This window comes from Acanthochromis polyacanthus, chromosome 17, assembly GCF_021347895.1.
Source record: "Acanthochromis polyacanthus isolate Apoly-LR-REF ecotype Palm Island chromosome 17, KAUST_Apoly_ChrSc, whole genome shotgun sequence".
NCBI lineage: Eukaryota > Metazoa > Chordata > Actinopteri > Pomacentridae > Acanthochromis > Acanthochromis polyacanthus.
Window position 1 is genome coordinate 19,364,196 of NC_067129.1, and position 16,539 is coordinate 19,380,734.

Here is a 16,539-nt window from a genome sequence, read left to right on the forward strand (position 1 = left end):
ACATAATCAGCTTCAACAGCTCACTGCAGAGTAAGTGTTTATGCTGCTGCTTCTGGTGTCTGGCCTTTTCACTCTGCTGCTCCTGGAGTACAAATCAATAATGTTAGATTAATAAAGATTTCCTAGCAGGCCCTTTACATGTCAAGCGTTTTGACTTGCTGTGGTATTTACAGCCCAGATGTCAGTAATGGTTCTGCCCTGTTTGCTGAAGCAAAGATTCTGTTCATGTGCTTAATGAAATTTAACAAACAGCACCATCTAATTCACGCATTAAAGAGTCCACAAGAGTACTTTAAACAACAGTTTATTTTATTGTTAATCAGAGGATTATATATATATATTTATATATTTGAAGGTGATTTGGTTTCCTGGGTGTGGCTGCAAAAGCTGTGATGCTGAAAAAAAACATTTGTTAGAGTATAAAGGATATGCACAAAGGAGATGAGATTTATCTACAAATTTTAACACAAGCAGATGCAACACAATGCTACCCAAGCAAACACCCATCTGTTACACATGGATTTATGTTGCACAGTGCGGAATTTAAATTGTTTTGTAACACGGGGATCAATCTGGTGTTTGACTCAACAACCTCAGCATATCACGTAAATCCAGGGGTTATTATCGCTGGATTTCACCGGGTCTTATCTCAGGACCCGCTGACGCTGAGGTGCAAACGCATTCTGGTACAAACACAAATGAACTAACCGCTACTTTTCCTTTGAATCAGACTTTACAGTGTGACATAAGAACAGTCGTTCACACAGCTGACGGGTCCCATGTCAAAATGCAAACTTGAGAAATCCTGCAGTTGGAACCAAACATCAGCTGGTAGGAAAATATCCTGCACTATTTGTGAAATTTCTGTATGATGGAAAAGAGTGAACACAGTGCAGAGGGCTAACAACGCCAGGCCAACAAATACAAAATGAGAGTTAAACGAAAGATTCCGTTTTACAAACATATTCACATGTGATTTCTCAGGTTATAGTCAGTCGTGAGGCACTCATATTGGACAGGCAGTTTATTTACAAATAGCAGACCCATACACACACAAAGAAAAGAAAGTAATGATGGCAAATTTTCCAAAGAATGTCAGTCAATGGGGGGGATTTGTATCCAACAGATCTCAACAATTGAAGCATCATTTCCCTCAATCCCTAATTGCCACTGGCTCAGGGCTTCATAAAGTACTCCAAAGCATACAATCACCGACGATCATCCACAGTTTACTTTATAAAAATATCACCATGGTGTTCCACAGACTCACAGATTTGACTGTGGAAAGAAAGACATATTTACAGTAATACACACAAAGAGGGGAAAACGGAAAACAAAAATTGAGAACAGAGAAAAAAATTATGCTGGAGAAAAAGATGAGCAGTGCAGAGAGGGTCCCAAAAGGCAAAGCTTGAGCAATTCTTGCTTTAAGGTCTCTAAATGGACACCTCTTAATCTTTTTTGTTTTTCATTTGTCCTGTAAAGACCAGACAAACAATCGATTAATAAAGGAATGATAATTAGAGAGGAGTTCGTCAAGTGCAGATAAGCCTTTTTAAGTACAACATTTAAATGCTCCTTGGGGTGATATATGACATCATTTTCTGTTCAAACTCAGTCAATATATATGCAAAACGATCAGAGTGAGGTTAGATGAAAAACATTGTGTAGCAGATGTACATATTTGCAATTTGTAGGTGATTTAATAAAGGTCTCTTTATTTACACATTGTGCACTGCAATGTCACTGATTCAATGTGAACATGGAAGGAACTGAAATAAATACATGATCAGAATAGATTTCTTTGTAGACATCTTATAAGCATCTCTGCACAAACCTTGCACCACTATTATAAGTGCAATTTTTTGTATGTACTTTAGCTAAGGTTTCAGATCTTTTTCTGACATTTTTTAGGAATGAAAAGAGCAAATAAACAAATAATAAACAGGTAAGGTGCTGCAAAAGACGCTACTAGCTACATATGACCGATCTGCATGTGGGAAGATGTTATAGTCACACATGCAACAGTTAACAAAGCGTGAAAGCACAGACTTGTTAAGTTTTTAGAAAATTTGGGTGGCAGAGATGCAGAGAGAGAGAAATGTGTCTTCAAGTAAAACAGTAGCTTCTTCCTTGTTTTCCTTTATCCATTATTTTGGTGTAAACAAACATGATTTGCATTTCTAAAAAGGTCACATCTCATGACTCTTGCTAACACTGTATCTCAACATTCTCACTAGCCAGTGGGTATGTATACAAGAATAATACCACGAGAGTAAAATGTAATGCAAAGAATATGGTGAAATGAAATAAGGGGAGGCAGTCAAAAATATATGGCTGAAGGTTCAGAGGACAGTGAGTAAGAAAGATGTGCTCTCAGAAGTCGATCTCACCTCATTGTTGCTCTGCAGTACAGCCAAAGTGGACAGACTGACAGGGTTTAGTATCTAGAATGAGCCTGCCAGTGCTGAAGGAGCAGAGGAAAAAAAAAAGGATAATAAACAAGAGAAGACTTATAGCCTCTATTCACACAACAGCCTATGGCTATGTGGTAGTTTGCTCTACAGTGCAAATATATCTCAGTGACTTATGAGTCAGTTACAAACAATAAGCACAGGGACATACAGTAAAAGCCTAAATAAAACAGCCATTTCTGTGATTGATGCATCCCGTCTGATAAAGTAAAGCCCTCTGAGGCAATCACACCTTTAGAAAACATGGAGATTCTACTATTTGAAAAATAAATAACAACATGTCACAGTTTCATTTGTACAGACCAGTTTAGAGCAAAATGTACATTCACACACCTTTGGGATTGCAGCATTCAAATTGAGACACGTATACGATACGGGTAAGACATACCACAGTGAGAACAAAGTGGAACATGACTTTGTCTTTTGTTCAAGTGGATGAAGTACGAAAATTCAAGATGAAAACGGCGTCTGACGTCAGAGCAGGGTGACGGGAAGTGTCCGTTCACATTTTTATGAGCCACATCATCAGCTAAGAACACAAGCTGCTGCTGATGATCAACATGGGGATGAAAAATGAGGTGGAGGGTGCCCTCTGCTGATGAAACGTGAGACGACGACAGGACGATGGCAGATGGAGAAGGATCAGGACAGCACACTGGTGTTCTGTGAATCCACGTCTTGCATGCTCATGACATCTGTACTTACTCCGCTCTCATATATAGGGTTGTCGAAAGCCGACTCTTCTGTCATGTTGTCGTACGGCGGCGAGGATGTTGGCATTCTGATAGACTTCCCCTGGAGTCTGGGCAGAGAAACAGTGAACACCCAGTAAAAGGCCGTTCGATTGCAAATGAAATACCTCATTGTTTATTTGTGGAACTTACTTTGCAAAGTAGACATAAATCGAGAGGACAACCACCAAGATGACTGCAGTTGGGATAAAAACAGCAAGGGCAATGTTGGTTCCCTCCATCCCATAATCCATATTGTTAACCACTTGTAGGAAGAAAACACAAAAGCACGGGTTATTTCTGCAAAATAGCCACAGAAAACAAACATTAATAGGTATGTTTTGAAACATGACTCACCATCCAGCCTGCGCTCATTCACATATTGTGTTGAGGAAACTACAAAGACATACATAATTGCAGGGAAGTCAGTATTTGGAGCCGAGCTGTGCAACATGAAGCACAGTGTGTGTATACACATATATATATATATAAAACACTTGTGAACAATACAAATAGGAAGAACAGCAACAAAATCAATAGCACATAATATTTTCTAGGTTGCAATGTTCCAAATGCTTTGGCAGTTTCACTAAAGTTTGCTTCAGTGTGTGGGCATGGTTTACCTCTGCAGGCAGGAGGAGTGCTGTTCCACTGTGACGGGTGTCCGGGGATACAATAAATGGTGGCCTCACCCTGCAGCTCATAGCCGGTGTGGCAGGAGAAGGTCAGCGTCTCTCCCGCTTGATAAAAGGCCTTTTCAGAGCTCTGCACGCTGGTGGACGCAGCACCAGGGTTCCTGCATGGCTCGTACTTTTCAGCTGAGGACAAGGACACAACATTTTACATCACCAAAACAAACGTTCTAAAAAAATGTGTCATTTTGTGCTTTTACTCTGAAAGAAACCAAAGTAGTTCAGTAGTGGATTGGTTGCAGTGTGTCACCAAAGTAAGTAAGTAAAGTGCTGCAAAATTAGCACAACAGTAACACGTCCTAATTCTACATTCATGCCATCAAACAGTGTGAATTTGAGAAACTCCTTATTTCGTCCTTATGTGACTTACGGACACACTTGGGCAGCCTCTCGCTCCATTTGGGAGTGGCTGAATCTCGGTTGTAGCAGGTGAGGAGGCCGGAGCCTGACAGGATGTAGCCTTTATTGCAGATAAACTGCACAGTGGATCCTACAGTGAAGCGGGTGCCTGCGATCACTTTACGACTGTGCTCCACGCTTCCAGGGTCCTGGCATGTCAAGACTGGTGCAGCATTGAGACAACAAAAGGTGACAATTTGTTATCGCTGGCATTGGTGATGGCATCAGCAGAGTAATTATTTATTTTTTAAATAAAGAAAAACTAAAAGTACTAACAATTTGCAACACTTCTAGAGTATTTTCAGTTGTTGTTTTTTTTTATAAATAACAGATTTCGAATGATACAATTCTAAGGTAATGAACTATTGTATAACTGTTCAACCTATTTATCTATAAATACTTTTTAATAATAATTTTTAAAACAAACAGCACAGCAGAAATGTAGATTGACTGATTTGCTTTAATGCCTTAATCACTCAGGCAAATTGGTATGATATTACATTTTGTAGAGTCTTCACCTTAATGTTTTAAGTTGTTTGCTAATTTAGTAACATTAATCGTATTTGTCTACTAGAAAAGCAATGTGTGTTAATGTCTTGTTTTAAATGTGCTGTAATAATTCACAGTGGCTTCACTTGACTTGATTCAAACATTTTCTACAATTCAAGTGACCACTGAGAGAGATTTTGGTGTACAACTGGCAGCTAATGCAGGTAAGAACAGGCAAAAAGGCAACTGTGGTTTCTCTCTCTCTCTCTTGCAATCTACTGGATGATTTTATTAAGATTCAAGTGCGGCATGCGCTAATTTAGTGCTGGAATCATGACTAACTGGCTAAACAGCTATTCTGGAAACCATCAGCAGTCTGTGTAGTGTGTCCACATTAGACTCACTAACAGAATGAGGGTTTTATCACTCAATCTAGCCAGCTTACCTTGATACCTAAAAGTATAAAACTAGTGAGGTCTTACTCTCACTCGTCATCCCTGTGTGAACAAATTAAGACGATCCTCGGTTTTTGGTGTGCCTCCTCTCACCTTCCTCACACCGTGGCACATCCCCGCTCCATGTGAGATCCCACTGGCACATGAGGATCTCGGAGCCGACCAGTTCAAAGCCGGGGTAGCATTGGTAGGTGATGACGGTGCCGTGAATGAGGTCAGGGTGGGACGTGCTCTTCCAGCCGTTGGTGATCTCCGGCAGCTCCGAGCAGGTGTCATTCCTTGGCACCTCTTTTGGCATCGGAGCAGTTGGCGATGCATGGTGTTGAGACACGGGAGACAGAATGACAAGGTGGGAAATTAGGAATTGCAGAAATGCCACGCAAAGACAATGGTACCGGGAATATAAAACTATTCTCATAATATGAAATGCTTTGATAAGAAAATCTCCTCAGTGAAATCTCAGCCGAACCTAATATGAAACAGCATTAAAGGGGCATGAATATGGCTGCACAATGCTCTGTTCGTGGTGGTCTAAACAGCAATGGTTCGGGAGGAAAATGTAAATAGGGGCTTGTGATGTTTGCTTGGAGGAACACAGCATGTGGCTTGGCACCAGTCAATCCGTGCCTCTCTAAATGAAGCATACGTGGCCAAAAAGACAAAGCACTGGGCAAAACCTGCAAATGTTGAAGTGCACCTAATCCTGTGCACCTGGGATAAGCCAGAAGACTGACAGACAGACAGACAAAGGCACAGCAGGAGGACGGCAAAGACTGGGAGGAACAAACAGACTTTTTGACAAATTAGCGACTTCCTCGGCTCTCATCATGAACAACATTTGGTCACACTTCTTAGCAGGCTTTTTCGTGTCCGTGGCAAATTGCTAAATATAAGAATAAAGCAGTCTTACCAAAGAAATGAACCACAAATCCATTGTTGTAGCCATAGATGTTGGTGGCAGGGTCTGACTGAAACTGAACAGTCACATCGGCCATGGAGGTGTAGAGCTTGAAGTGTGGCTTTGTGCCGCTGTACTGGCCCAGGATATTGGCTGTCAGGTCATCACCATCATAGAAGGTCAGCAGGTCATTCTTACCCACATGGAGGCTGGAAATGACAGACAAGAGTGGCTGCATTTTTTCCCCCCCCGATGATATAACTGCACACAATGTTCCGTGGCTCTGCGGTGTATTTGCTGAGTGTCTGACTGTGCTCAGGGCCTTTACTCACTTGCTCGGCTGATGAAAGCAAAACTTGATGGTATTTGGCGATGTCAGCAGTACTTGGGAAATTTTAATTCTGTTTATATTGGACGGATCCGATGTGAAGTAAACACTAAATAATTCATGATGTATGTCTCTTCGCCCGCATATTGCGCTCATGAATATGTACTAATGTGTCTATATGGGCATATGAGCATAACATAGGAGCAATCCAAAGGAGTAAGCCACTGTAATTCTCTTTCAGCAGCCCTACACAAAAAGCTTCAATATATGAAACTAGGATTACAGGAATGTAGCAGGACGAAAGGGAAGATAAATGAATATCTAATAGGTAATCTGGAAATCAAAATGTTTCCTTTACACGCTCATGTTTACATGTAGGTAAATATAATGTAGTGAAGCCCCGGTTTGACAGAATCACTGATTAATTTAAGAATGCATTAACCTTTTCCTTTTGGAGGTTTATATGTCATTGCTCTCTTTATATCGCAACAATGAAGCCTGACATTTATTCATGCACAGGGGATGGAGAATGGTGAGCAAAAAATAAGTCACAGAAGTTGGAGTTCCCTGCTGATATAACAAGACGGGGAAACTAGGTGCTCTACACGTCTTAAAGTGGGCGTCAACATAGCAGTGCAGACTAGCTGTATGACTGTGACGGGCTGTGTTAAGATTCACTAAAGTGTCCTGATTAGACCTTCAGAGTACCAGTGGCACAGTGCCATTCTTCAGTCATAGGGAGGAGCTTTGTAGCTATGAATTACATTCCACCTACATGAGCCATTACCTACTGTGACTAATAGAGCTACCAGTAGAGTGCGCGAACTATTTTTTTTAGGAAAGCACTGCTTTCTCAGAATGGTGATATAATCATCCCAGTGATTCTACATTTGCAATAATAGAAATTTCAAGTTGCAACGCCTGAAATATTCCCAGCTTTTCTCTCAACCGTAGATGTGATCACACTTTGTTCTCAAACAGCCTGCTATCGCCTTTTCCACTCGTGTTTGGTTCTCCGTGTAACTTATTTACTGGTGCTCTGTAGACAATAGCAATATTGTCATGTCATCTGGATCTTTTTTTTTCCAACACAAATTTTATATTTGCAGAAGGGTATGGAACAGCTGGCAGGGGTCAGATTGAAGATTTGAATGGGAGAGCATTCCTAACATGCAGCTGCATATTCATAATACTGACGCAATCCTTGTATTTCAATTATGTGAATAAAAATCTTGGCAAGTGTGTGTGCTGCGTAATGTGAGACACCACCTTGAAAGATATGTGTAGGATGGTAGACAGGTGGTTCAAATCAATGTGCTCACATAGAAACAGACTTCACAGAGAGGGCAGTCTTTGACAAGAAAGCCTTCAAGCATCCACGTCGTCACACCAAGAACCAACAAACACGACGTTTGAAAAATAGCAAAAAATATGGAGTGGAAATTCTCATTTTAAATTGTGAAATATGCATGCAATGCATACATTTAGATTCAGCTGAATACAAAAAAATTCATCTCCGCCACATGTGGAGTGCGATATTTCAAGAGCAAAGATTTGCAATGAATATCTAATGTACGGAATTTAAATATAAATGTAAAATACAGCAAAGAACGCAGCAACAGTAAATAAACAATAAAAACTGGGGTCTGTATGCACTATTTGAATAGAAATTCTGAAGGTACAATAAAATAAAAATAATGCATCAACATCAAAGAAGTAAAAAAAAATATCAATCCGACATGAAAAATCTTTGAGGAAAGACAGGACTCGTTTGTTTCTCCTATTTGATACATATCAGTGACTGATTCAGTGAAGGCTGCCAACCTTCACAATCAAAAGGAATATTATCTTCTGATGTCACATGTTACTGTCTAGACATTTCTGCTTTGTATTTTTACTCTGTGATTTGTTTCATTTTGTTTGTTGCTTTGTAAAATAGAAATGCTGAATATCTTAACAAATGGCCTCTCTATGAACTCCATTTCTACGTTTGCATTGATTGATTTTGAGCTCACTGATTTGACTTTATTTTCCTTTTTTTGGGTGTGTTCAACAGCTAAAACACCAACGGGTAGACGTAACAACGAACAGCTTGCACCGGAGTTAAGTTTAGGCTTCTCTTTGTTCTCATTTTTCTGGCTTTCTCTCATTAACCAGCAGCACCAAAGAAGTTAGACCACCGTTGGATAGAAAAATCTGAATATACCCACACTGACTACATTTCTGTTGCATTTTTAGAGTAAATACTGTAGTAGGATTTGGGGCTGTGAATTTATGATAGAGGGAATCGTATGACCTTCTCACATCTCTGCAGTCCTTTATCCACAACCTCCCCCACACGATGGCCACATTAGAAGCAGACTGCTGTTGTAATCAACCAAATACACCCACATTAGAAAAGAAAAATCCTACCTCTTTTATGTTTATCAGTATTAACGAATAACTGATGCAATTAGACCCCAGAAGCTGCATATTCACCAAACACCAGCTGATTCATAAAGCAGGAGGGGAACATTTCAATACAACAGAATGACAGGTGGATCTCACGGTGCACTTATGTGCAAAAAGATTCCCTTGCCGGACACAAATAATGAATGCCGGCTGCATGAATCTGACTGAAGTGAGGTGCTGCTGAGTGACAAGGTACTCCCTCTGGTTAGCTGGACCACTATAGGGACAATTTACACCTCCGTGTTCCCTGACAATCAGCAGCTGTGGGCAGGAGTGACAGGAATGACAATGCCCGTCTAAACCTCCACCAGAACACTGCATGCACACACAGACCCAATGTCTTTTTAGAACATGCGATTACCGCCAGTCTCTGCATTTCATCACTGTCAACACAAAAATACAGCAACACCTACTGCTCCCTTTTGCCTCATGCTGTCCACGATGAGACATTATTCAGTCATCTGCTGTGCTTTTTTCCCCCCTCGTGGCTCTAGTTCTTAATTTTATTTCTTTTATAGAAATGCATTTCACCCTGTATTTTATCATCACCACAGCGCAATACCATTCTGCTGATCTGTATCTGTTCCTGAAGCCCATTTCACAAACATGGGCCGAATCTGCTTTGTGCCTTTATCACTTCAGAAATCTAACCAGGACAAAACTGAACATGTGAGACACATTTTCATCATCAGATCACAGCGTTGAGATCCATGTTCACATTTCCAGCTAATGATTTGGTCTAGGATCTCTTTAATCTTTAAAAATATTCCACAGTGCCATGTCTGAAAGCTATCAAACATCAATTATAAAAGGCTTTTTCCTTCACACTTAAATGCACAACTTTGATATCTACCTTGACACTACAAGACAGATGCCTCCTTTTCAAGAGCAAGAACTACAGCAGCTTTTTCACAACTTACAAAACCCCAACCACACTAACGTTCACCCCAGATTCTTTATCTGATGCGTGACAAGATGGCCACACTGTGGGCAAATTTAAAAGCTTTGTGGTCGACAGCATTAGAAAATCCCATTCTTTCACCACTTGACACGCTTCTCCTGTCTGGGCACCTAAATAGTCCCCCCCGAGTCATTCTAGCTCATCAAGAATCCTGCAGTCAACCTTGGCTTTTAAATTTTCCCACTGACCCCATCTATCGGCTCATCTGTCTGCTTGAAGTGTATTCAGAACCCTGCTGACTCCACAGAAGAATGCCAAATGCACAATGCCTTCAGTCCAGACTAGCACAGCGCTCAGTGGTGAGTCACTACAGGCCTCTCAACTGTCCTCTCTGTAGTAACCTGGCAATCACTTCGTGCAAATGTCATCCCACCTGGCTCCTTATTAATAGTTGTCACCCCCTGCCCAGTGTTGCAATTTGTTAACTAATGCAAGAATATTTTCACCTTGTCTCCTGCCATATGTCCATTAATAAATCTTTCCATTTTATTTTACAAGAATATTGATCAGTAGTGCAGTTTTGACCGCTGCAATACTCAGTATTTTAAAGCCAGTCATGAACTGTTTCAGGTAAGTGATGTAAAAATGGCAGTGGTGATGGTGTAAGATGGGCCAAAACATCATTATGCCACAGTAAAGGATGGAGATGCACAAAATACAAAAATATATATATATCAAAGTTGACCTACTTGAAAAATTTGAATAAAGGCAATATTTGTTTAGAGCGGCCTTATTTCATTAAATATCTCCCTCATCAACATGGCTTAGGTGTTTGCAAAGATCCACACTCTGTTTAAAAGCGAACTTTTAGAGTACTTCTGAAGACTCCTCTGCATACCAATGACACTGGCTCAATTCTGCAGATGAGGGGATGACAGTTGTTTTCCACAAGCCTCTAGGTGTTTTGTCACCTTCACTGACCTGTCAAGTTTAAAGAACCCGGCAAATCTCCAGTAACTCTAACAGAATGGAAATTGCTTTCAGTGTCACGCTTTCAAAAGCAACCTTCTGCATCTTTTCCAAAAACATATTTGCCATCTGAATTGCTGGGCTCAGTTCATATGAATTCAAATGAAAAAGAACCTTTTAGTTTCTAGGCAACTCTGTAACCTCCAACCAGTGGTGTGCTGGCCATCATGCCTACTGGGACAAATCCCAGTGGGTCAACCCATCAGGGGACTGGTGGGCTGCCAAAGAAAAATCCATAAAGTTGTCTTTTCCAGCCCTCTCTGAGTGCCTGTCATTAAGGGTGCACATGAGAGCTTGCATGTGCACATACTGTGTAATCAAAGCTCACCCACCTCAATCTATGCACCCTCCATCCCCTGAACTGCTTTCCCGGCACACCCCTGACCCCAGCACGAGTCGACTTGCACATAGCATGCAATGCTCAGAGTCTCCACAAGAGGACTCTATAAATTCAGCATGTCCAATCTAAACAGTCTCCACTCCTGCCCAGGAAACTCACACAGACATTAGCACTGTTAAATACACTTCTGTATAACGCTGGACTGCAAACCATATTTCTAGATACAGTACACCCTGACTGCTAAAACCCACATGTGTACCATTTACCTATTTCTGCTCCACAGGTGGGGATATCAGCTGTAACCTCTTGTCTCTGGCTCTTGCTCAAACCATGCTCCATGCTAATTAGCAAGGAGCCAGCCCTCCTGTTTGGCCTAAATTAATTAATCAGTCCTCATTATGCACACTGCTCCCCTGCAATTGCCAGCACAGGCACAGTGATGAATGATAATACAGAAAACATTCTAATTAATGTGGAAAAGTGTGTGCCCACCCTTATAATGAGACGACTCTTATCCACAAGAGCCTTTTGTCACTTCAACATGCATAAGGCGTGCACGCAAACACGCGTTGACACGAGTTACACGTTGACCAAGCCTTTAGGAATACCATTCTCGAAGCTCAGCGGACCAGACATGAAGGTAATGGTAGGGTCTGCAGGGATCAGACAGGCTGTGGGTTTCTATTGCCATGAAAGCTACGCATGACCGACCTTCAGATAAGCTAAAGCTGGCCACAACACCATTAATTTACAGTGAGCAGCCTCATGTGGCTTGGATTAAAACAAACTTACGACTGGTGCAATTTATAAAAGAGATCTCTGAATGAAAATCAGTTTACCTCAAATCAAACTTGTTTACTTCTGTGTGGAAAAAAAAAAATCCCCTCTGATCTTTTTTTCTTTTTTTCCCCCAAGGTTCACTGGTTGACTTTCAACATCAGACATTAATCACTGAGTCTTAATCTCCATCTAAAGAACAGAGAGACATGCGGGGTCACATAAAGCTCCTGTGTGGTATTCAGACATTGTGCTTTATTGGTATCCGCTGATGCCATTATTCCTTTTTGATCTGTGGATGGCATTTGAGTGATGCCCCGTATCTCAGTGCCTGTAAGCCCGAGAGATAAAGTTTGGGGAATTATGTGCGTTGTGACGATGCAGCAGTGCACAAAACTGAGCGTGTGCAGAAACTATGTAGACTTCCACAAACGCTTAGTATGTCACAGCTAGGGGGAAGTGAATCAGTATAATTTAAGCTTGATTCTACAACATGTAGAGGACAAATGACAACTGCAGATGAATGAATTATTAGTTTTTGGTTTCTAATCTTTTGTTCAAGGGTATATTTGTTCAAATTTAATACGGGAAATTCATGCTGATAGATGATAATGAGGTGGCACAACGAAGACTTGTCATTTCTGCACAAATTGTTTCCGGATTGAAGCAAACAGAAAAAAACTCTGTTTTTCATTATACAAGTTAGTAATTAGAACAGTACATCAATTTACCCCACACTACAGCGGAGAATGTCACAGTTCTGTCATAGTTCATATATATACCCATTCGCTAATGTTTTTAATTTATTCAAAACAGTTAATTTTTTCTGTGTGTGGTGTTGAGTGCATATATGGACAAATTCATTTCAAAGCGAACTGACTACATCATTTCTCGCTGTGGAATTTCACTCATTTGTGACTGACAGTTCTCAGCTCAGTTGTGATTCACACTGTGTTACTTTCTTGTTACAAGCATATTCAATAAAAGACCGCAAAATCAATAAAAACAACAACAAACTTACTCGCTTGTAAATAGTTGGTTGCTGAGCCACTAATTGTATGTACAGGGTTTGTGCTGCCATAATGCAATACTGAAGTGAGTGGAGTTTGCCAAAATAACTGAAGTCCCAGACTCAGTGCTGAATGTTGGGCCTTGCAAACAGCGATGCACACTTTTTGTTGCGTACTTGAGATTTTCAGTGACTATGAATCTGAGCACTGAGGTGAGAAAGTAATTCAGATCGCTGAAATGATCCATGATTTTCATCTCTATCTGAACTTGTCCGTAGGAAATGTGCTGAATGGTAGTGATGAAGATGTGATGATGACTTGCAGATGGTCTATTACTGTGGATTGCAATCTTTCTGCACAGCATCCAGACCTGATGTCATAATTAAACCCTTTAATTTCATCAGGCTCTGCTACGAAAAATATTAAAACTGAAGGGAGAAAACGCCTGCATACGTAAATGACCACAATGACCAATAGCTCACAATACCCTTTGTTTGAGATTTGTCAGTGACTCTGTTTTTCTACATCCTCAGGCAGTATTCCCAGTGGTTTAATTTTAACCTCTCTCTGCCCTCTTGTATGCAACTGCTTGAGGCAATAACACAAATCACTTATACTGTAGTTTTTGTGCTCACTATAGGATGCAAGTAATATTGTGGGGATCACTCAGCCAAGGCAAACAGATAAATCCTTGGAAGATAAGACAATGATGCAGATTCTCATGCTTACGTTGTCTTGTTTTTTCAAGAAATGCTTCATGTATCAAAAAAGTGACGCGATAATTCTTTCTTCATTTCAGACCAGTAAGTGGTGAAGAGAGGACTGATGCCATGAGAAAGCGTGTGTGTGTTTGTGCGTGTCCGTGGCGTTTGTGACGTTCATGTGAGAGTGACGGCTGAAGGTGAAACAGTGTGCCTGTATTTGCGTGTGCCTATTTTGACATCTGTGTGCATGTGTGCTGAATTACAGTTGGGTAGGCTGCATAAGTGGCTCAGAGTAGTTCACTGCCAGAGCATATTCATTTCAAAGCCAACTCTGAGGCAGACACCAGGGAAGTGAGAGCAGGGAGGCTTACTGGCTAATCTGGTCAGAGAGCGAGCTGGAAGCAACACAGAATTCTTAATGTAGCGGATGTAGAAAAAATCTAATTAGTGACGGCAACTACAGAAACACTTCCCCATGTGCATGTCATAGTGTGTCTATGTGGGTGAGGGAAAAGATGGGAAGTAGCCGAGGACGTGTGCGTTTATGTCAGGAGATGGAGTGTTCCCGAGGTCAATCTGACCTCCTCCTTGACCTCCCTGTGCGATTTCTAGTCCTACACCTGGGTGCAGTTTCTTACACTTGGATGTCAAGCATGATCCTCTTGTCTTCTTCCACATGGATGCCCCAGATGCAGTCCTGCCCCTTATCATAGGCCTCGGGCCAGTTAGGAGACAACACCACACCAGCAGAGTCTGTGATCTCCCCACTGCACACAGCTGCAACACACAAACACTGCAAATTGACACCGAGAAACACAGCAGCCTTCGAGGCACAACATTCCAATGAATTTAGCATTTAAATTCAAAACCAATCTGCTCTAAACAAATTTATGTTGATGCACGATCTAGTGTGTGACCTCTGAGAAGGCAACCATGACCTTCATGTTTAATACAGCCGAACAACTGAAATGGAGTGTGCAAGCTCTTTGCTCTTATGATCCTTGCAAAAACTGCATGCAATCACTAAACCACTTGGTGGCCATGACCCACAAGAGCAGAAATTAAATTTTCTTATATCTAGCTCTACTAGAGAGCTTTTCAATTTCACTCTGTGGCAGAATGACCATGCAGGCATTAAAAACCGAGAGCGAGGTCAGCATGTCGTGTTTGTGTGTATATGTGGGAAGAGTGTGACTGAGAGGAAAAGGGAAGGGCTCGGGGTTGGACTGCTATTAAATATGCTGCATACACTGTGCACTGTGGCAGTGTTCATCTTAGGCCAGCTATTGTATGCCTTTAATCTTGAGCACTTCTAAAATCTGCCCTCCAACCACATATATCAAAGCGATCATTGTTACAATTTTAAGAGGAAATTTATCATGGATCAGAGGAAAGCAGCTTAGGAAGATATAGTTAACTGCCAGTGGTATTTAATATTTGAACAAAAAGACTTCAGTAACTCCTGCAATGATCAGACAATGAAAGGCTCAGGTCTTTAGGTCAGTGATGTCTGGCAATAAGTTCTTCTCTGGTGGAAGCGCTTCTTTTTTTTCCAAAAGATTTAATGCGGCAAATTTACTGTCATCTCATTTATTTATTTATCAGGACAGTGTGCAGTGACATTAAGCTCAAGAGCAAAGATGTTTGTACCAGACTGTAGCTTTTCAAGCTAATTTCCATCTGTAGTCCTTAGGGAAAGGGACGGGGGCCAAGGTGCAAATACACATAAAATACAATTGACTATTTTCAAATAGTCCCATTCATAGAGTTGCAGAATTAAAACTCATTATTCTTCAAAAACATCCGTAACATGTCAGCCATTCATCATCCCATAATCTCATAAACTTAATAAACTTAATAAACTTAATAAACTCACTCATCACGTACAAGGTAACATTCACTTCTACACATCACACACTCTTAATGTTCACATCTCTGGTTCTCCATAAACCAATCTTTCACTTGTTTGGTGAAGGCTCTATACTCACTTAAGCTCAATATTTCTGTGGGGAGCTTGTTCCATTTCTTTATACTTATGTAAGAAAATGCAGACTTTGCAATTGTGGAGCGATAACTTGGGATACTACATTCCCCCTAGTATTACTTCTAGTTACCCTTATAGCTGTGTTTGCAATCAAAAGGACAAAAACTTTGAGTGGCGGTGGGGCCAAGTTGAGCAGCTGAAATGTGTTGGCTCACCCCTACAGGCCGGTTCGGTCTCGTTCCACTGTGGGTTTTGCGCATCGACACACTCAATCACGACAGAACCTTGCTCCAGCGTGTAGCCAGGGTCACACGAGAATTCAACCACTGCACCCACACTGTAGGTGGAGTCGCTGCTGCTGAAGTTGCCGTACTTCACAAAGGGCTCATAGCACATTCCTTTTGCAAAAGCTGCAGACACAAAGTGTATGTCATTCAACATAAATGCAAAAGAAGGTACTTGATGCTCTTAAAAAACTGCGTGATCTGCCTGCCTTCGTATCTGATGGCTGCACCGGTGGAAGTCATCGTTCCGTCAGTGGTGAACTCCACAAACAGGTAACGTCCGGTGCTGAGCACACCCTCATTGGGGAGATATTCGACCTCATAGGAGTCATACACAGGGGGAGAGTCTATGTTGTTGCCATTTTTGATGAGCAACCTAAAAAGAAAAAAAATCAGAGAGAAAAGAGGACCGTTTAAAATAGATGCAAGTGAGGTTTGAAAGGTAAGAGAAGTTACAGCTATTTGAGAGCTGCTCACTGTTCCAGTCGTGACTGTAATAACTTTGTGATAACATTCTACATCACTCTGTAATGAGATGAATGGCCATGCATGACGATATTCATGTGGATCAGCAGTTATAGAAGGAAATTTAA

At 41.1% G+C, this 16,539-nt stretch overlaps 1 protein-coding gene across 3 annotated transcripts in view; it reads right to left on the minus strand.

Moving 5' to 3' along the window:
• Positions 1-288: 288 nt before the first annotated feature.
• Positions 289-16,539, minus strand: part of LOC110961032 (seizure protein 6 homolog) — a 94,456-nt gene continuing 78,205 nt past the window's right edge. The window contains exons 7-18 of one of the 3 annotated variants that reach the window (XM_022208483.2): positions 16,156-16,322; positions 15,878-16,072; positions 14,317-14,455; positions 6,151-6,347; positions 5,334-5,528; positions 4,268-4,459; positions 3,829-4,023; positions 3,563-3,601; positions 3,359-3,470; positions 3,180-3,276; positions 2,394-2,467; positions 289-1,477 (exon numbers count right to left, since the gene is read on the minus strand). In XM_022208483.2, coding sequence (XP_022064175.1) covers positions 2,441-2,467; positions 3,180-3,276; positions 3,359-3,470; positions 3,563-3,601; positions 3,829-4,023; positions 4,268-4,459; positions 5,334-5,528; positions 6,151-6,347; positions 14,317-14,455; positions 15,878-16,072; positions 16,156-16,322 — 1,555 coding nt within the window. In that variant the 3' untranslated portion in view covers positions 289-1,477; positions 2,394-2,440. Of the gene's footprint in view, positions 1,478-2,392; positions 3,277-3,358; positions 3,471-3,562; positions 3,602-3,828; positions 4,024-4,267; positions 4,460-5,333; positions 5,529-6,150; positions 6,348-14,316; positions 14,456-15,877; positions 16,073-16,155; positions 16,323-16,539 lie in introns of those variants that run through there. The other 2 variants (XM_051937301.1, XM_022208482.2) reach the window with 2 other exon arrangements.